This window comes from Corvus cornix, chromosome 14 (assembly GCF_000738735.6).
Source record: "Corvus cornix cornix isolate S_Up_H32 chromosome 14, ASM73873v5, whole genome shotgun sequence".
Lineage (NCBI taxonomy): Eukaryota > Metazoa > Chordata > Aves > Passeriformes > Corvidae > Corvus > Corvus cornix.
This window is the reverse complement of record NC_046344.1, coordinates 1,170,296-1,190,296: the sequence shown is the minus strand read 5'-3', so window position 1 is coordinate 1,190,296 and position 20,001 is coordinate 1,170,296. Positions and strand designations below refer to the sequence as shown.

The 20,001-nt window shown below is 48.0% G+C and overlaps 1 protein-coding gene across 1 annotated transcript in view; it reads left to right on the top strand.

Moving 5' to 3' along the window:
- The window catches only part of SYT17 (synaptotagmin 17), a 35,685-nt gene that overhangs the window by 7,732 nt on the left and 7,952 nt on the right, over positions 1–20,001 (top strand). The window contains exons 4-7 of the mRNA XM_039560483.1: positions 1,949–2,097; positions 2,515–3,134; positions 12,269–12,389; positions 13,050–13,205. Of these exons, the coding sequence (XP_039416417.1) occupies positions 1,949–2,097; positions 2,515–3,134; positions 12,269–12,389; positions 13,050–13,205 (1,046 nt within the window). The remainder of the gene's footprint in view (positions 1–1,948; positions 2,098–2,514; positions 3,135–12,268; positions 12,390–13,049; positions 13,206–20,001) is intronic.

Genomic DNA, 20,001 nt, shown 5'->3' with positions numbered 1-20,001 from the left:
TTGACCTGAGTGCATGGTAACTTCTCTTATTTCATGAGGAGCACTTGCATCCTGGTCCTTGCAGAAATGGTCTGGGAATGAGGGTGTATGTTGGAGCTGCCTGTTATGGAATATCCTACACAAACCCCAAAGATAAACAGTGCCCACTGTGAGACTGAATTGAAATCAGGACGTGACTCCTCCTTCCAAAGGTTCGGATTAAACAGAAACAGAGCGGCTTTAACCAGAGCCAAAGTTTATTTGAGGAAAAATTATTGTGGCTCAGTAGCAATTTCCTTACTAAAGGTCATCTGTATGTTATTAACTCACTATTACGTTTACCCATTGTAGAACATCCTTAATGCCTCTCTTCCTGATTCCCTTTTCACCCTGCCTCGTTCTGTGCATTTGCTTCTCAAACACAGGCATATCCAAATGCCACCTGTGATTGTGTGGACCTGCATTTAGGCATGAAAAAGCTATTTGTGTTCCAAGTACTGATTATATATCAAACTGTATGGTTGGGACTGCCTTTAATGGGCTGCAGAGCTGTGCAGATACTGTGTGCCCCTTTAGCAGAGGGTTTGGTTCTGATTATTAACAGAATTTTTTTGTTTAGTGTGGATGAGTCGTGTGAGTCTGAATTGGTGAGATTTGCATGGATCCTGCTGTGGACTTTGTGGGCTTGGATAAGAATTTCCAGTTGGTTTTTGGGGTTGGTTTGTTTTTTAATGCTTGTTGGGCTTTTCTGCAAGTTTACTGCTTTTTACAGAATATATCAGTTGCTCTACTCCAGTCATCAGTTACTAGTGAAAATGATTCAATATATTTCATTTATACCCAGCTGAGCTGTGCACACAGAAAGGGTGGATTGGAAGCAAAATTCACAGAGAATTCCCCTTTGCTTTGCTCATTTTGTGCTGCTGCTTTCCTCGTGATCTGCTGCTATTTTCTGCCTCGTGGATTGGCTGCTTTGCAGGATGCACCGCACGTCACGTCCCCATTGTGTGATTGCATTTCCATGGGCAGCGCTCCCCTCTGAGCACGCAGCTGCAGACCTTCCCTCCTGTAGTTGTTGCTGTCTGCTCCTGCCCTTCTTTCAGTCAAAGCTGGGAGATCCCCACTTCTTTCAGGAGCTGCTGCAGCTGTGACATGTTGGGGTTTTCAACCAGAATGTTGTTTTATTTAAAAGCAACTTGTGCGTACACCTATACATTTAAGCAAACTGAAAGGGGAGTTGCATGTGGACTTCTCTATGATGGCAGCCTTCTGTGGAGTCTTCTCAAAGATGCTACAAAACTTGCTTTGCCATTTAGATCCTGCCAACTTCCCTGCTCCCACCAAGACCCCTGGGCAGTAAAATTATTGTCTGGTGAGAATCACATCTGGTTTATAGAAGTGGATAAAAAGCAGCCAGTTATTTAAAAAGGCATTCCAATAAGTAGCAAATAATGAATTGTGTTTATGAGATCAAGTTTTGAAACTTTACTGGCAAACCTGCAATATTTTACCAGGAGGTGTGTGGTAGGTTTGGGATATCTGAGCATGGTGGTTTTTCTGTGCTGGTTCTTTCCTAGTGAAGTCTGTGCTTCCAAAGTGTAGCTGTGAATTACAGTAGGAAGCTACGGTTGGAGGTTTGTGGGGTTTTGTTTTTTTCTTTTTTTTCCCCTCAGAGAGAAGTATAATATTTCTGATCAACATCTGAGTTGTATGTGTCTTAGTGGCCTGTGTCGTGCTCTAATACTGATAAAAATCTGCTTGAAAGACAGGCAGAAAGATGAAGAATCTGCTTTTTGCACAGGTCTGAAGTCAGTTGCTCAGCCTTTTGCTTGCCAGGTAGATCAGGAGATTCCCCACAGCACTGAGGGACGAGCACCCAAGGTTAGCCCTGGAATGCCAGAACACGTTGCTATTCTGTATATACTCCTTGTACTGGGTTGAATCATCCAAAGGTCTCTCATTGTAACAGGATAAGCAGCCAAAATGAGGACAAAGATGGAGACTCTGATAATACAATCAGCGAGCTGCCTCCCACTCTTCAGGATGTTTCCCCTGACAGAAGGCGGTCGTCGTCAGATACATCACGGTCCACTTACAGCCTCACGCGGCGGATTTCAAGTAAGGTCATCCTTCCAGCATTAATGTAATTCTTGTGGGGGAGAAAATCAAACTGTAGTGCTTGCTCTTTCATCTTTTAGACAGGGAACCGAGTCAAGTTGAAGGTACATTGATTAAGATCTCATCCTGTTTTGCAGGAGCACAGTGGAAGGGGCCAGCCCTGTTTTTCTTGCTGAAGCATAAGCGTGGTAATTGCACGTGAGAATGGACAGGGAGGGAAAGGTGTAGGTGAGCTTGTGCTTCAGCGTAGCTGAGGGTGCTTTAACTGTTGGCAGTGCAAGGGAGAAAAGCCCCACTGTGCTGGCATTGCACAGACACAGAACAGCTGTACCCAGAGAAGCACCCAAAGCTGATGCACGCCTGTAATTGCTTTAGTGGACTTTCTAACAATCAGATTTGTGTGTTTCTCTCATTCAGGTCTGGACTCGAGGAGGCCAAGTTCTCCGCTAGTTGACATCAAACCCATCGAGTTTGGAATAATAGGAGCTAAGAAAGAAACAGTTCAGCCAACTATCCTGCGAAAAACCTACACCCCAGATGACTATTTTAGAAAATTTGAACCAAGGCTGTACTCTCTTGACTCAAATAGCGATGATATGGACTCCTTGACAGACGAGGAGATCTTGTCCAAGTACCAGCTGGGCATGCTGCACTTTAGCACTCAGTATGATCTGTTGCATAATTATCTAATAGTGCGAGTCATCGAGGCTAAAGATCTGCCTCCTCCAATTTCTTACGACGGCTCGAGGCAAGACATGGCTCACTCCAACCCCTACGTGAAGATCTGCCTTCTTCCCGATCAGAAGAACTCCAAGCAGACCGGAGTGAAACGCAAAACGCAGAACCCGGTGTTTGAGGAGAGGTACACATTTGAAATCCCCTTTTTAGAAGCCCAGAGAAGAACTCTGCTTTTAACTGTAGTGGATTTTGACAAATTCTCACGCCATTGTGTTATTGGCAAAGTGTCAATGCCCTTGAGCGATGTAGACCTTGTGAAAGGTGGACACTGGTGGAAAGCTCTTGTGCCTAGTTCTCAGGTAACAGAATTTATCAGATTATTGCCACAGTTTTTCTTGCTGTTTTGGGTTTTTGTGTGTGTGTGTGGTTCCTTTGCCTGTTGGCAAGTAATGCTGTTTCTAATTAGTAATTGTCATCTTGTTAACACAGCATCTGCTGGGTTGGAATAATGTGGGCCTACGACTGGTTTCATAACTAACAGTGTGAGGTAGAGGAGCTGTCTTTAATAGTCATGACCAAAGATCCTATGGCAGCTTAAATGAGAACAACTCACGACTGCTCTGGAAGTCTGCACCTTTGGGAAGGTGCTTCTCATCACTGCAGTGACCTGCATCCATTCTCAGGAATGCAGTGACTGTCCTGCCCAGGTCATTCCTGTGCTTGGAGGACATGAGGGGAACCACTGGTGCTGGTTCAATAATGATTTGATTCAACAAAACAGGTAGAAGATGAAATCTAAACAGACTTGTGGCATAATGCATGAGCAAAAACCTGCACAGGAGTGATAGGTTTATTTTCATCAGATCCCCGAAGGAACTAAATTTGCCACAAACATTTGTCTAATGCAAGTGGAATGTTGCATGCATTTTGGGCATGTCAGCCATCCGATGGGATGGGAGGAGGACATGCAGAGGTTCTGTGTGCTTTCATCCCTGTTCTCAGGGAAGGGCCACCTCCTTGCCAGCCAGGTAAAGGGCTGTTCAGTGGAAAGATCTGAGCTGTGCAGCCAGGAATGGTGCTTACCTACCAAATTTGCCACTAGTGGTATCACCCACATAGCTGGAGGCACAGAACCCTGTGGAGAACCAAGAGAAGAACATAGTGTGAGCAGCATTTCCAATGTTTGTACTGAGGACAGGAGTGTCACACGAGGTTGGTGTAATTAGCTTGCCTCTCCCAGTTCCTTTCCAGCTCTGCAACTGCAATTTCCAAGGAGTCTTTGCTGAATTAAACCCTGTTGGATGGTTCACTTTTTCTTTGATTTTTAGGTGTTCACGAAAGGGTGCCATAGCCAGAGATATTGGATGAAATGAGCAGTAAATCATTGGCCTCACTGCTGTTTTACATTGTGGGTCCAAGAGTCTGGTTTGGAGTGGAAATCTGTGACCAGACACTTGCAGAAGGGAAATACCCCAGGCAGTGTTTGTAAGTGAAGCCAGCTGGGGCTCTGACTCTGCTTGGCCCCCTCTGGGTGTGCAGAGGGGCTGGGAGCACTGTTTTCTCTTGCTCAGACCTGCTGCATTGCCTAAGGGGGAGGAAGATCAGTGCTCCAGGTAACTGCAGGATTATCCAGCTGGATTTCCTGTAACAGGAGTAGGAGCATTGTGGGATTAGCTTGAACAGTGTTCAGGCAAGAAGGGAAAGTTTTGAAAGTTGTGCACAAGTCAAAATCATGGGGACCCAGAACATGTGTTTATGTAGGACATGTCTTTGTGTCAGTGGGATCTGCTTGGCTCAGTGAAGAGGCAGTGGGGGGCAAGGGGACAGTTCTTACTTACAAAGTGATTTGTAAGGAAAATCAAGGAATTGTTTAGGTCAGAAAAGACCTTAAGATCATCAAGTCTAACCCTTAAGCCAGCACTGCCAAGGCCACCACTAAAGCGTGTCCCTGGCACCCTCTCACTGTCAGAGCTTCTCCCCCAAATGTTCATTTACAAATGCCTGCAACAATATTTTTTTCTTTTCCTTTTTGGTATTAGCAGCTCATCATGGACTCTGTGTTGTGTATCTGAGGGCAGAGCCCTCCTCTCTGCATCCCATTATCCTCCTGTGACTCCCACCGTGCAGTTTTGCTTCTCTCCCCACTCCCCACTTCTGCATGATAAATACTTCTCTGTATTTTGCATCTCTTTATGAGTTACATGGACTCATTCCACAGCTAATACAGACCTTGATTAGAAAAGATCATCTCTGCCTTTGTGTGCCAAGCTCGGAGCCAGCTCTTCCTTTTCCCCTCTCCAAAGTTTCATTGAAAGCTGCTGCTGTTTTCAGCAGTGCTGTCTGCTTCACTAGCATTCAAGATAAATTATTTATGCAGAAGTTGGCATTTCTGATATTTATAAAAGGAAGGAGAAGGACAAAACTCCATTTGAATGGGCAGGCTTAGAAGCCTTTTGCATTTATCCCCTTGCTATCATATGGAAAAACTTAAGCAAAAAGTCCTCCACACTTTGATCAGTAGAGTGGTCCTTTCATACCATTTTGCTGTTTTTACCTCAATGGGCAGACTGCAACTGTAAAGGGAGCAACAATGCTTGTACAGGACATCCAGGGATGATGCTTGGCATCATCTTCCCATATTTTCTCAATAATAAAATTTTTTAAGTTCATTGAGTAAGGCATGTTTCATCCTAGTGATGATTAAATTCATTGATCAAAGGGTTAAGATAAATCCTGGAAGAAGTAAAGCAATAGAGCTTATTGCTTTGAAAAAATACATTTTAATGTCTTTCGATAACAGTGATATTTGTGCTGGAAATTTCTGAGGTTTTTTTTATCACTAGTTGGAACCTTCTGCCTGTGGAATGATAGATTTGACATGTTGACAATTTTTTTTATACTTCTCACTTTTTTGCTTGATTAGCTGAGGGACAGACAGCCTTTATCAGTTTCTTCTTGGATTGAACCTGAGCCTGCTGAAGTGTGCTTTGTGTTGAGAGATGGTGACAGACGGGAGCAAAAAAATACCTATGTGCAGTTGCATTTTATTTTGCAGAAGGTGTCCTTGGATCCTGGTGAGCAGCACAAACTGCTGTGGTGCTGTGGTGCAGTTCTGATCATTAGTCGAGGAAAATTTGCCAGTCTGGGTTGGCTGCCCCGGGGCTGTGACATGGAGCAGCAGCTGGCAGCCCCCCACAGCCACAGGAGAAAAGGCTGAAGCAGGTGCTTGGATAAGCAGTAACAGGAGGGAGAGAAGCACAGGCAGTCATAGACGTGATATGTGAAGATGAAAGACACAAAATACGTGAATTTTTTTTTTTTTTCCAGACTGGAATTTATAGGCAGAAACATCATGAGCTGGAGAGAGATGGAGGAAAGTGAATCCAGATGGCAGGAGCTGTGGAGAAGTTTTCTCTTCAGACTGGTGGGAGTGGGAGGCTTTGTGGCAGAGCAGAGAAAGTGGCCAAATGGCAAGAGTTAAGATGAACGTCTGTTTTGCACTTGCTGGCTGCACCTGGAAGCCACAGAATGTGCTGATAAAGTCAGGGGCCGAGTCCTTGTCCTGCCATCACACTGAGTTCCCTCATCCCAAAGCTGGAACCCTGCCCTAGTACAGGGCTGTGCCAGCCCCAGTGAGCTGCAAAAGGTGGGGAAAGCCAGGAATCTTTTGGTGTGTGCAGTGTCAGCAGGGACAGCGAGCTTCTCCCAGGTGAGGCATGGTCCAGCTTCTACAGCCAACAGCTCTGTTGGCTCCACTGCGAGCTGGACCAAGATCAGCTCCTTAGGCCTGTGGATGGGATGTAGAGCTCCTCTTTACTGGAGGAGTATCTTCATTACCAGCTCACGGGGCTGCTCGTGAGTGAGCAAGCAGAGCACTTTGCCTGGGTGTAACGAGGCGGCCGTGCAGCTCTGTCCTGCTGCCAGCAGCAGTGGGTGGCCAGAGAACCTGAGTACAGGTGAGCAGCAGGCTGTCCTCTCAGCCTGAGGAACCAGTGCAACCAACTCCTTGGTGCCAAGCCTCAGGCAGAAGATTGTACCTGCCCATCAGCACTTTCTGAGCTTGGATCACGCACTCAGTGCTCAGGGGGATCGAGCCCAAAGCAGAGGCACGAGGGAGCTGCCACCCGATGCATCATCAGAGCCAGCAGCTAAGCAGAAGGACTTATTCCTTATAGAAAATGTCAGGTATTGCCAAATCCTTCATCCTTGGTAGTTCTGGGAGGCTTTCTCTAGCAGGGTAATTAATGCCTTTTTAAAGCGTGGTAGCTGCTCATGGAAAGGCTCTTGAGTCCAGTCCCCGTAGGAACACTCTGCACTCCTTAAATATCCCCTGAAATGTGTGTGGCTTCGCTTAATTACCATGAATGAAGTTGGCAGGCCTTGCTGTAGCTGGGCTCAGATTCACATATTTCACCACTAAAACTAATTCTGAAGCACATGTTCAGGACCCCAAGTTTTATTGACATATGATTCATTTCTCTTTTGGCAGATTTGAGTGGGCAGGAATAAATGTTTTAGACCAGCAGTAATGAGAGCTTGGAGATCATTCTGCAAAAGGAAAAAAACCTGTCTAGTTGTGGTGGGTAAATAGCATGAAATTCCTTCTTCCCTCAAATTAAGTCATTTTTATAGTAGAGGGAGTATGGATTGGACTTGCTTTTTTAACTTCATACTATGAGTGCACTAGAACGACCTGTCAGTTGTGATGTTCAGGATGGTACGAGATGGTTACATGGGGCCGTGTTTGCTCAGCAGCAGGATGTTAAAACCACCCTGGAAGGGATTTACCTGTGGCCAGTGGAGGAGATGCCCTGGGGAAAGCCTGGCAGAGGGCAGGATACACCCACCCTGCAGGTCACTGGAGTTGGAACTGTGCTGGGATGCTGTGATGGATGCTTGTCCATCATGATAACAACATTTTTAGCAATTAACCTGTGGTTTGTTTTCATATTTTGTCTTGTGTTGTTCTACTATCTTCTTTTCTTTCACTCTGCATGTTTATTTTTCCCCAGTTCCATTTCAGTGGTTTTTTTCCCCCTTTCCTGTCTTTAAAGCTGCAGCACTGAAAAATTTTTCTTCTTGATTGTTTTCTCTTTATCCTTATCTGTGTTCTTGGTCACCTCATCACTTCCCCCCAGTTCTGTTCACTCTTTGCCCTTCCTGCAGAGGACTGGGATGCTGTGGGGTGTATTTTGCTGAGGAGGAGCCCAGAGGAGAGGCTGGTGGTGTTCAGGGCCTCTCCATAGGGTATCCTCTTCCCAAGGCTTTTTGCACAATAGAGGTTTTCTCATGGCCATCCAAACTGATGCAAAGACAGTGAGACTTCAGAAGGGATTTTGTGACTCTCTCCATCATACATCCAGTTGGTGTCTGTTATGTAGGAAACACTGCTCCTATTCATTGGTAAGGGTATTTTTTCTCAGGTTCTGGTCCTTAATAGCTCAACCCTCCCAAAACAATGGCTGTGTCACAGGATGCTGCAGAAAGCCTGTTAGAGCAAACTGTTCTAAACCATCAGTTTTCTAATGTGCCTGGAGGTACCAACACAGATAACCTTGAGGAGGAAAATCAATCTGAAACTTCATTAGGAGCGATGCATAGATGTCTGTGGTGATGTAATGTGCTCTGGTTCCTGTTGGGAAGGGTTTCAGCAGAATTTTGCTGGTGTTGTAGCAATGCACAAGGAACAGTCAGGGGGAAGCTGTGAGGAAGGAATTACCTGGTCCAAGCAAGATGTGCAAATGGTATTAATTAAAAGCTCATCTTCCTTTGAGGGAGCCTCTTTGTGTTTCAGAGATGACATAAAAGAGCAGAAAAAATTCTGGTTCAAAATTTCTGGGTTCAGCCCAGGCAGTAACTGGAGAAGGTTCTGGATCGCAGACAAGCCCAAGGCTGCAAATCCAACCTGGCAGTGTAATACAGCCAGGAGTGAAATGTTAATCAGAGCTTCAGGAGAGTCTCAGACATCCCAGACTTGGTGTCACTCCGGCATCTCATCAAACAGGAAATTGCTTTTCCAGGGTCATCTGGGATCTGGGCACGAAGCGTCATCAGCATAATAATGGCAGCTGCACTGATGCCTTAGCAGGGGCACCTCTGCACGCTGCTGCCGTGAGCCAAACATTGGAGGCAAACCCAACAGCGCTGTAGTTTCCTGATGAAAAGACCTGGGAAGTGTAGAATGCAGGCACTTCTTGCCCTCCGGTGAGCAGGGTGCCGATGGCACCTCCCGTGCAGGAACTCGCATCCCCCCTTCTCAGCCTGAGCTCTGGGGATGCTCTGGTGTGAGACAGAGCAAGGGCGATGCTGCTGTGCCTGCACAGGGTGCCTCTGCACAGGATGCCTCTGCACGAGGGGCTGGGCTCGGGGCTCGCTGGTTCTGGCAGCACAGAGCGTTTCCAAGCTGTGGGTGGGCAGCACTGTCACATCAGCGAAGGGAGCCATGGCATGAGCTTGTTGGCAAAAGCACAGGGAGCTAAAGCCTCCTGCCTTGCACCTCCTGCTTCTCGGAGCAGCCCGTGAATTCTTTGCTTGTTTGCTGATTATGGCAGGTGACTGAAGGCCAGGAGGACGCTGGCGAGCGTGGTGCAGCACGGCACGGCGGGGCAGTGCCAGCCTGACGTGTGGTGCCTGTCAGCCACCGATTCATTTTCCTGGGCGTTTGACATCTCCTGAGGCACCGGGCAGCATTTGAAGCACGTTTCCCAGATCCTCGTGGCTAAGCTGGAGGGAATGCGTTTGTAGTACCAGAGGCAGCTGGCTGCTGGCATTCAGTGCCCTGAGAAGGCTGAGTCGCTTGTCCGGGGAGGTGAGCTGTCCGGGAATCCGGGCTTCCTCCTGCAGACACCTCCCGGTGCTGCTGCCCGTGCCCTGCCTGCCCTGCTGCCTCTGAGCACACCCATCCTGCCGTGGCCTTGGAGGCAGGGGCTGTGTGATCCTTCCCCCAAAATAATTAACACAAATGTGGGTGCTCTTCAGAAGCATGAAGGGGCAGAAGGTGCTCTGAGATTTGGGAGATCAGGCTTGATCTGAGACTGATGAAAGCTGCTGACAGTCTGCCTGCTGCCTTTGGTGGATCACACTTATAGAATATAGCATTTTACAGCTCTCCTTACTCAAATAGCCAGAAATATTTTTCTGGAGGTGCCGATATCCCTTTTAGGTTAGGCCCTGCAGAAAATTAGGTCCTGCCTTTACTTGTGGAAGGCTGGGTGGGTTAGGCAGCAGTGTGGTGGTTACACTACAGTGGCTCCTTCCATAATCTCTGCAGGGGTGATGGGACATGGTTCTCCTGCCAGTGCCTCAGTGGGTGTTACAGATCCAGCCTGACACTCAGTGTACAACAGCGGGCTTTTTTTGCTTTTAAATGGAATGTAAATGCAAATAAACTGGAAGCATGGAGATCTGCCTTCCCTTGGTGAGCTTCATGGCTCTTCTCTGGCCCAGGGAAATGCCTTATTGCCTGCAGTTCTTGGATAAGGTCAGCAGCTTCCATCAATGGACAACTCCAGAAGTAATTATCCCAAATGTTAATGTGGATTTTCACCACTGTAAGCCTGAAGTGATTGGAAAGGTCCTGCATCACTGCCCCATGCCAGCCTGCCACCTGGCTGTGTCGGAAGTTTGGTATTTGCAGCTGGAGCTGTTTGTCTCTCCCCAGCAGGTAATAAAATCACTGATCAGTTTCCCAATTTGCACTGTCCAAATGCACCTGAATTTCTAGGAGTTTGAGCCTGAATGGAACCTGACTGGCAGTGAATGCAAGTGGAAGTAGGACTGGGTCTGTTAAAAATGTCATTGATATGTTAAAAAAATGAGCTGTGGTTGAGGGGCCACCTCATGTGGCTCCTGCTGAGGGTGGTGGTGCGGGCACTGTGATGCTTCCATCCTGTCCTGGTAACTGCATTAAAAGTCACTGACTGTTCCTGATGATAAACGTGTCTGCAGGCTGTTACAGCTGCAGACCTGAGAGGAGCATTTCTGGGCAAAATCAAATGAAAGATGATAGCTTAAATTAATTAGATGGTGTTTAGACCACCTTAGATGTGAGTCTCTTAGATCCTTATGCTGTGCAACCACAGGGCAGCACAGTGTGTGCAGGTATGGGTTGGCCTCGCCAGAATTGTGAGTATTGTGTGCATATTGGGTCAGGCTTGTGTTGGGCAGTGGCTTTCTGATGGAAAGAACTTAAAACATCATATGTGGAGCAGCACTGTGATGTGGGAGCTGGCCCAGGTTGATGGAAGAGAGGTGCCTTCTCAGTGAAGCAAAAATACTGTAGCAACAAAAGAAAAAATGCATGTGGTAGATGTGAGTGTGGGCGCTGTGTAGTCACAATACTGCCCCACAGTGTGACCCACGAGATGCTGTCACAAAAGGAATCGGGGTAAGAAATCAGATGCTTTTCCTGGTTGGGTTTCCCTGCAGCCCCAGCCTCAGTTTCCCCGAGCCACTGATGTGTTTGCCAGGGATTGTGCCTCATGTGCTGGCCCATCTGCTGATGAACCTGGTTCTTTGGGTTAGTTCAGGCTGTGACTCTTCTGAGAGCCTTTTCCTTCACTGTCTACCCAGCGCTTTAGTCCTGGTTCCTGTAATCTAGTATTTGGAGCATCAGTAAAGATACTTCAGCCTTTTGTTAGGATTGCAGTACCACTGCAGCTCCTTTTCCTCTTGGGAATGGGCTCTGACACCTGATCTAGGTTGGCTTTGGACTGTTTGACTGTTGGGATGAAGCTCTAGCTCTGCACTCCTGCAGAGTAGCTCAGTGTGTGTATTTTGCATCTGACAGTAAGAGCCTCTCAGAGCCAGGTCATGCAAGGGGGGAGAGGTTATTTTAAACACTCACATCTGAGGAGCAGCGATGTGAGCTCTCCAGCTCTTTAATTACTAGTTTTAAGCATGATTAAGTAAAAGGAACAGAAATCACGGCTGAACAGCTGTGTTGGTGTGGAGCTGTGGCCATGGTGCAGGCTGGTGAGCAGCAAGGGCACAGTTATGCTGTGCCACAGTCTCTGGTGGCAAGGGATGGTCTCCTCTGAACTGCCTTGCTGTGACCCAGGGATGCATTAACCCCTGCATGCCTGAACTTCCCAAGTGGCTGCTGTGGTCCATGGGGGCTGGGGAGGAATGAGAATGTCTTCTCCACTGGGTCTGTGTTCTGCATATTGCTAAGATCAGAACTACCTGGAACCATTAAAAATGGAGCTGCTGGAAGCTACTGACCTTGTACCTCTGCCTCCTTACAGGTCCTCTTTGCATGGCTGCTGGGAAGCTGGTGAGGGATCCGTGATTACAGAAAGATCTTCATTTGGGGATAGTTTCTTTCCTGTTTCTGCTTAGCACGAGGTACCACCAGATGGTTCTTAGTTGCAGTTCAGAGCGTGACTAAAATTCATTTTTCAGGCACTTAGACAAATGGGATTTATTTAATTTCTCTCCCTTCTCTTCCCCTCCGAGCTCTGTTCTAAATTTCCACATTCTCTTTTCCCTGCAGAATGAAGTGGAGCTGGGAGAGCTGCTATTGTCACTAAACTACCTACCAAGTGCAGGAAGACTGAATGTGGACATCATTAGAGCAAAACAGCTTCTTCAGACAGACATGAGCCAAGGTTCAGGTAAAGGGCAGTGCATTTCTCACATTACTCATGCACAGAGAATATGTGCCTTTAAAGCAGATCAGTGAGGCTGCAATTTGTGGGGGACCCAGGGGGATTTGGTGCTCAGTTCCCATTAATACAAGGCTCTGGATGTCCATCTTGTATGTATAGCCAACAATAAATTAATTTGGAACACTTACCCTGAGACACAGTGGAGGGTTTGCCAAATTTAATGTCAAAATCTCTGAGCCAGGCTGAGGTGAGGAGCCAGGGGCTTTGATCTCCCTGTGCTGTGTTCTGTAAGGCAGCCCGTGGGCATTGCTCCCTGCTGGCTCCAGGCACTCTGGCTGGGAACTGCTTCGTGCCCATGTCCTCAGGGGGTTTTCCCATGCTCCCTGCCCCAGCCTCTGCTGCTGCCAGAACATTGGCATTTTCCAAAAAGAACAGCATGCTTGGTCTCTGTCAAGGCTGGCATTAACTGTGGTTTTGTTTTTAACCCAGCTGCCTGACTTTTGTCCCCGCTGCAAATCTGTGGGCGCAGAGGGGGGTACAAGTCCCAGGCATTTCCAAAGGCTACTCCCCAGCACAGTCCATCCCTGTGGTGCCCAGCCCTCATGAGCAGGGGTGCTGCATCACAATCCCCGTAACACAGAGCCTGTGCTTTGTGCTTTTTGCCAGATCCCTTTGTGAAAATTCAGCTTGTTCACGGATTAAAATTAACAAAAACCAAGAAGACCTCCTGCATGCGGGGCACGATAGATCCCTTCTACAATGAGTCCTTCAGCTTCAAGGTTCCCCAGGAAGAGCTGGAGAATGCCAGCCTGGTGTTCACAGGTAACTGTGGTGGTGGTACTGGCCTGGCACGGTCGTGGTTGGCTCTGAGGTGAACAAAGCAGCAGCTGTGGGTGTGCAGGTGAGCCTGTGCAGGACACTGCTTGTCCCACCCTACACGGGGTGGCCATCACTGGGGTCTCCAGAGAAGCTTTATCAGCACTCTGTCCTCTGCAGAAGCTGTCCCCAGCACTGCCACCCAAGAGCTGAATTGGCTGGGAGTCGGTCCTGTGCTTAGCTGGTCCCCTTTGAAGTGCTTCTGTGCAGAGGAAGAGGTGGAGCAGTGATTGCCCTTCTCAGTGGCAACCAGCCTGGGCATAAAGTCAAACCTGAGAGGAATGAGAGGACAGCAGTGAATGATCCCTGAGCCCAGGCACTTGTGGTACTTGACGTGGTTTGCTGGTGAGAGGATGCAGCTAGAGGTGTTCCACGTTGACCTCACCCGTTCTGTGAGCAGGGTTTGCTCATGCCTTTGTTTCTAAAGGGCTGGGACTCAGTGCCAAGCCCTGCATGGACCCAGATACAGACCACAGAGCCTGGGGGCCACGAGCAGTCCCAGAGCTCACCTCTGGAGATGCTTGGCTGGGACAGGAATTTTTATTTACAAGCAGTTTCTGAATCTCCTGTTTTTGTTCCTGAGGCATGAAGACAGGCAGCAGAGCCTCGCTGCTGGGAGCAGGAGTGGCAGAGCACAGGGATGCTCCCTGCTTGGGCTACAGTCCTGGGCCAGGGACCTGCTGAGGCTGGTGGCTTTCTCTGCTGTTTTCCACCATAAAAGTCTTGAGCAGGGCTGCAGGGACCCCGGGAAGGGTGGGGTTCCCTCCCACACCATGACTTCACCCACCCTGTGGAGCTGTGGAGCTCGGGCACCATCAGGAGCAGGCTCAGAGGGGCTGGGTGCTGGGACCCACACTCTTCTGCCACCTTGGGCTCTCACGCTTCACAAACACTTTTTTGGACGACTTTCCACCCATTACCCACCTTTTTTTTTTTGATGAAGAGAAAGGGTTCTGCTTCTGAAAGGATGATGGAAGGATTTTTTAATTTTACTTTTTATATGGAAGATACAGGTGTCAAAGCTGGTTCAAGGAGGCTTATTCCAACCCATCAGTTTGTTTTCAAACATGTTATAACAAAAAGTGATGCTGATCAGCAATTTAAATTTTGCCCTTCGTGCTCAGAAATTTCCTCAGCAAAACACCTGTAATTAATCACTGCTTTGCATGCATGTCACCCTGACTGTACCTTGCATGTGCAGTGATGAATTTGTTCTTGGAAGCTTCCATCAGGTGATCTTGTTTTCCCCTCTTCCTGCTGGAAGCTGAGAAGGCAAACAGAGAAGCAGCTCTGTGCAGTTGGGAGGGTGAGGGGAGCACGCTGCTCCTCACCACAGTGAATGAGCTTAGGGTTAATGAGTGGGTCTCTGAGTATTTTTTTTTTTCTGTGCAAAGGGATGTATTCCCAAATGAGCCAATGGGAGGTTGGCTGATCCATCACCCAGTCAGATTTCAGCGCTGAGCCTCGCAAGCAGGGCTGCATTTTCTGAGTGACACACTGCTTGCTTTGAACGTTGCAATGAATAATCCCAGGCCAGAAATGTCCCCAGCAGCTCCAAAGCTGGGAAGGAACGTGCAGAGCTTTGGGAGGAGCAGTGGGGCCAGGCTGCCCTGCTGCCCTTGGACTGAAGGGTGAGGTGCAGCCTGGGCTCCCTGGGCTGCTGCTTCTGCTGTGCCTGGGACACTCTGGTGTGAGATGTGTGGTTTGTGTAGCCAACAGAGAGCTGGAGCCAGGGCTGCTGGTCATGTGTGCACAGCCTTCTGCTGGCTCAGTGCCTGCACTGTTTGTCATGAGGACTCTGGCTCAGGGGACGTGGTGCTGCTGGTGAGGATGCTGAGCCACATTCAGTGCTCGTCCAAGTGACAGATCTGCTCCTGAGGTTGGTGGAGACATGTTTTATTCCTGTGTGCATCTGTGGGGTTCTGCTTAAAGGAGTATCTGAAGTTCTGGGAAGGGGGTTGTGGTGTTCCCCACAGAGATCCTTGGCACCTAACAGCATTACGCAGCTTAAGGACTCATGAAGGGCTTTGGGATCTTCTGTTAAAAGATAATCAAGAACAAATGCTTGGCAGTTTGGGTATCTTGCACTGTGAGGATCTCTGTTTTGCATCTCTCCATGGCAGGGGTGTAGTTTTGTTTTGTTGGTTTTTTAACTTAGGTGCTTTGGGGTTCTTTTTTGCTGCAGTGGTGGTTCTTTCTGTTGTGTGTTTCCTTTGGAATTGTTTTTTATTTCTTTTCTCTTCTAATCCACAGCTCTAGTCCATTAGGTCAGTTAATTAAATTTGCTGTTGAGTCAAAGTCCAATTGAAAAGCAAAATAATCCTGCTTGAAGGGTGGGTGATGATGCTTTGAATGGAGAGAGAGAGAGCTGTGAAAGCAGTCATGGGAGCCAGAAGTGAGTATGTCTTCAATAATTTAAAGGAACCTTTATTGTGGCTTCATATTTTGGACCCAGTCTGCAGCTGTCTTTACATTGGCTTGGCTTCACTGGAAAGCCCTGGAACTCTGCCAGTTCCCTTCAGCTGGGGCTCCTGGCTCCCAGTGGGGCTGGTACCACACTGCAAAGTAAGGCCCTATCCAGACAAAGTAAGATTAATTTTGTTTTCCCCCCTGTGTGTTTTTCTCCTGTGCATCTTGAATCAAGCTGTGTTTAGTGCATTCTGGTACGGGTTTCTCCACTGTTTTGCTGTGATTTAGCAAGGGTTGTGTGTGCAAACATTGAGGACATGGTAAAGCACCATCCCTGCTTTCCTGGTGGTGCTCTGGAGAGCTGAACTCCAGAACAAACTCAGGGCTGAAGCACAGCTGGGTTTGGAGAGGGGCCCTGGGTGCCTCCAAGAGGATGTGCACAGGGAGAGCTCTGTGTTAGCCAGGATTGGAGGAGGGGGTGATTGGGCTGCTTCTTTGGTCTTTCCTCCTCCTTAGGCATACAAGGAGTCAATACTGTAAATTATTGGCATTTACAGACCAGAATGCTTCTCCTTCCACCCTGGTGCAGGACACCTTGTACAAGCTGTCTTCCTGCCTTTCCCTCTGCTCCTTCCTCAGATGCTTACTGGAGCTGTCACTGAGTCCCGTGTCCCAGGTCAGTGCCTGAAATGAGGTGGGATGAGCTCTGGTTGAAATGTCCTCTCCAGGAAAAGGCACCCAGAGTCAGGATTGCTGCTGCAAGTGTTGTCTGTTCACAGCTTCTCCCCAAAAGAGGCTGAAACCAGGAAAGCCATTGATACTCATAACAAGTCTAATGTCCTGACCAAAAAAAAAAAGATGACGAGTGAGACAACAGCTGGTGGAGAGGATGTTTGATTTTCATTTACTTCATCAAACATGTTGTCTGGGTAATGAGCAGCCATATACATAATGTAAAAGAAATGCACTGGTTTGGGTGGTTCTTTTTTCCACTTTCTGGGTTTTTTTTGGCAACCTGACACAATGCCCCATGTGCCAAATTCTGCTGGAGTGCAGGCAAGTCATGGGCTCAGCTCCTGCAGAGAAATGGGGCAGGCTCTGAAAGGCAGGCTGTTCTCCTAACCATGTGCACCTGTGAACAAAGGTGTTACTCTGGCTGATGGCAAGGGGGGAAGGTGGAGTTTGCCCTGACAGCAGCTGCTGCCCAAGGTCGTTTCCAAGAGGAAAAAAGAATATTTGAGATGCAAGTGCAGGTTCTGTGCTTGGGAGGGCCGGATGCTGGGCACCCGGAGACGCTGGGCTCTCCCCACTGAGGGATTTTGGGCTGTCCTCCAAATCTCAGCCTAACCATCAGAAAGCTGGGCCTGGGCAGCAGGAAGGCAGACAACACCTGAAACCTGAGCACTGCAGTATTTTGTTAATGATTATAACGTTGTTAATAACAATAGTCAGTAATGCTGTTTGCACTGCAGTAAAGCCCAGATGGCCCAATAAAAACCACCAGCACTCCAGGGCAAACTGTGTCTTGGGGACTCCTTAGCATCTTTTCATCACTTACCATGAAAAAGACAACCTTCAGTACTCACAGTGGGGGGATATTTGTCTCCCCAAGGTCCTTGTGGTGACTGTGTGTCTTTCTCCATTTAAATGAGCTCTTAGACATGTTTGCATGGCAGGATCTTTAGGGCTTGTGACACAAGCAGAGTCCCCAAAGAGGGAGAAATCATCTTCATGCTCTGGGTACTGTCTGTGCAATTGTAGAGGGGAAGCTCTGCTTTGCCTTCTGACCTGGCTGAGAGAGTAGCTGGAGCTGGGGCAGAGCTGGGGCTGGTGGTGTCTGGTGGAGAGCAGGGCTGGGGCTCATCCCACTGCTCCCTTCCTGTGTGGAGGGTGGCCATGGCTCTGCAGGGCAGGATGCTCTGCCTGGGAGAGGGAAGCAGGCTGGGCCAGGGTGTGCTTGCTGATGGGGAGATTGGCCTCGATTCGTGTGGGACCTTCACTGGTGAGAACTTCCCAGTCAGTCCTGGCTGAGGGTGCAGCTCAGGGGCACTCTGTCTCCTGGTAGGATTTTGTGATACTCTTCACTTTTCAGTGTGTTTTAAAAATGGACAATGTCTCTGTCTTCTGTAAAGACTTAGAACCAGTTTTTCCATTTTATTTCTTTTTTTGGCATATTTTTGTTCTGAGAGAGTGTTGAGACTTTGCAGACCTGTACCTGGCTACAGCAGAGGGGCCGTGGCAATGCCATCAGCCACCTCCATGCCCCAAGTGCTGTAACAGCACGTGTCTTCAGACCCCTGGATAACTTTAATGCTTTATCCCGGAGCTCTAATTAACTTCCAGTTAATAGGCAGTCCTTGATTAAAGTAACAGATTGCTGTTCAATAGCAATATACCTGGTTCCTCTGTTGGCTCATTTCCCCCTGGCCTTTAGGAAAGTGTGGGGACCATTTAATGATGTTTGTATTTCTAAAGGGGAAAAAAAAGTAATTGTTGGTATCAAAATATTGATAATGGTGTAGTTCTGGGTTTGGGTTGCTTTTACTGAAATGTTTTCTTTTTGAAGCAATGCTGCCTGTTTCAACAGGATGCAGAGATAGTGAGGCTTTTCAGTGGTATTTTTTTAATTAACAGACTGATTTCCAAATGTCCCAATTAGCTGAGCAGGTTGAAGGTTGATAAAGTTTTTTTTCCTGAGGCTTCTCCAGAAATATATCTGAATTTTGGTCTCCCTGGCTTTGTGGAAGTGTGACCTTGAGATACCAGCATCATCTCTAGATGCTGTTTGCAGGGCTGGAAACCACCTTGTGTCTGGAGACATCACACATCTACATTTTGACTTGCTCATCTCTCCTTTCTCCTATTGCTTTTGCTTTCCCACAAGAAAACCCAACAAACATTCAGGCACTTTGTCTTTTGCAGACAGATATAGGGAAGAAATCTTCTCTAATATATGAGTCAAATTAAACTGTTTTTTTCCCATGCTGGAATGAAAGAGGAGGAAGTGGTTTCTGTTTTGAAATACTATCAGGTTGGGCACCATAACATCTCTTAGATGGACAGATAATTAGGCAACTCATTGCTAGAAAATTGTTTCTTGTCATCTTGTGTCTTTTGGAAGTATTGACTGTCTGTGTATTTCCCATATCTGGAGCTGAGAAGCAAAATCTAATCCCTGGTTAAACCTGTGTAATCCTATCTTAGCCAAATGAGAAAAAATGGAAAAACCCACTGATGTCAGCACAGTGTTTTCTGGGGATTTATACCTGTTTAACTTGGATCAGAATTTGGCCTTTGTGTCTGGCATTATAAAACTCTTCATTCATTTATGCAGCAGACACCATATGGTCCATGCCTGGGTCTGGGGGAGCAGTGAGCTCCTGGCTGGTGCCTCCTGCCCTGCCAGCCCTTGCTCCAGGGCCGGTGGCCACTCGAGGGGGCCCAGCAGGTCCTGTGAGGACCCTGGGAGAGGGGCTCGGGGAGATGTGCTGGCAGGGGCGAGCCCTGGAGCCCAGCCTGCCTGGCAGAGCCTCCTCACAGTGGGTACAATGTGCAAATCCCCTCTGGGAGGAGGAAGGGCCCCACTGCTCTCCATTCTCCGTCCCCCTCTGTGACTCCTGGTCCCCATGGCAGGTGCTGTTGGTCAGCCCGGAGCAGGTGGAGATGCTGAGTGGGGTCCTGTTTTGGGGTCACTCAGGGAAGATGCTCTGGGGATGGATTTGGCTTTTTGCAGCAGACTGACTGCTTTAACGAGGAGGAGTGAGATGCCATTAATCAGGGTGAGAGCAACAAGATGCTGATGCTTCCTGATCCGATCTGTTGCTTGCTTAGAAGGCAAAATTAAATTCATCAAGTGGCCTGACTTAGTTAATAAATGTACTGCAGCATATGTGGCAGAAACTGCCTGTCCTGGAGTTCTCTGGAATTTTTTGGGAATCTTTCTCTCCTAAAGAAAGGAGCAAACCCTCCTTTCTCCAGGCTGATGATGGGTGCTTGCTCCTTTTGCCAAGCACCTTGATTAAAGCAGTGCCATGGCTCTCCTGCCCTCAGCCCTTCATCTTGTTTGGCTCACGCTGTAGTGAAAGGAATTGTTCAAACGTCTTGCAGGGCCATAATCTGCCTGTGTATCAAATGAAGAAAAGTCTCGGTGGCGGGAGCTGCTGTGGGTGGCAGGGCAGTGTCTGGAAGTGGAATGCCTGTGCCTGGCCCCGTGGCTGTCGCAGGAGATGGATGATGGTGCAGGCAGAGGCTGCCTCCCCTGCGTGGCTGTTCCTCTGAGGAAACCCCTCCACATGGTCTGCACTCACGAATACTGCAAATGTCTCGAGTATTT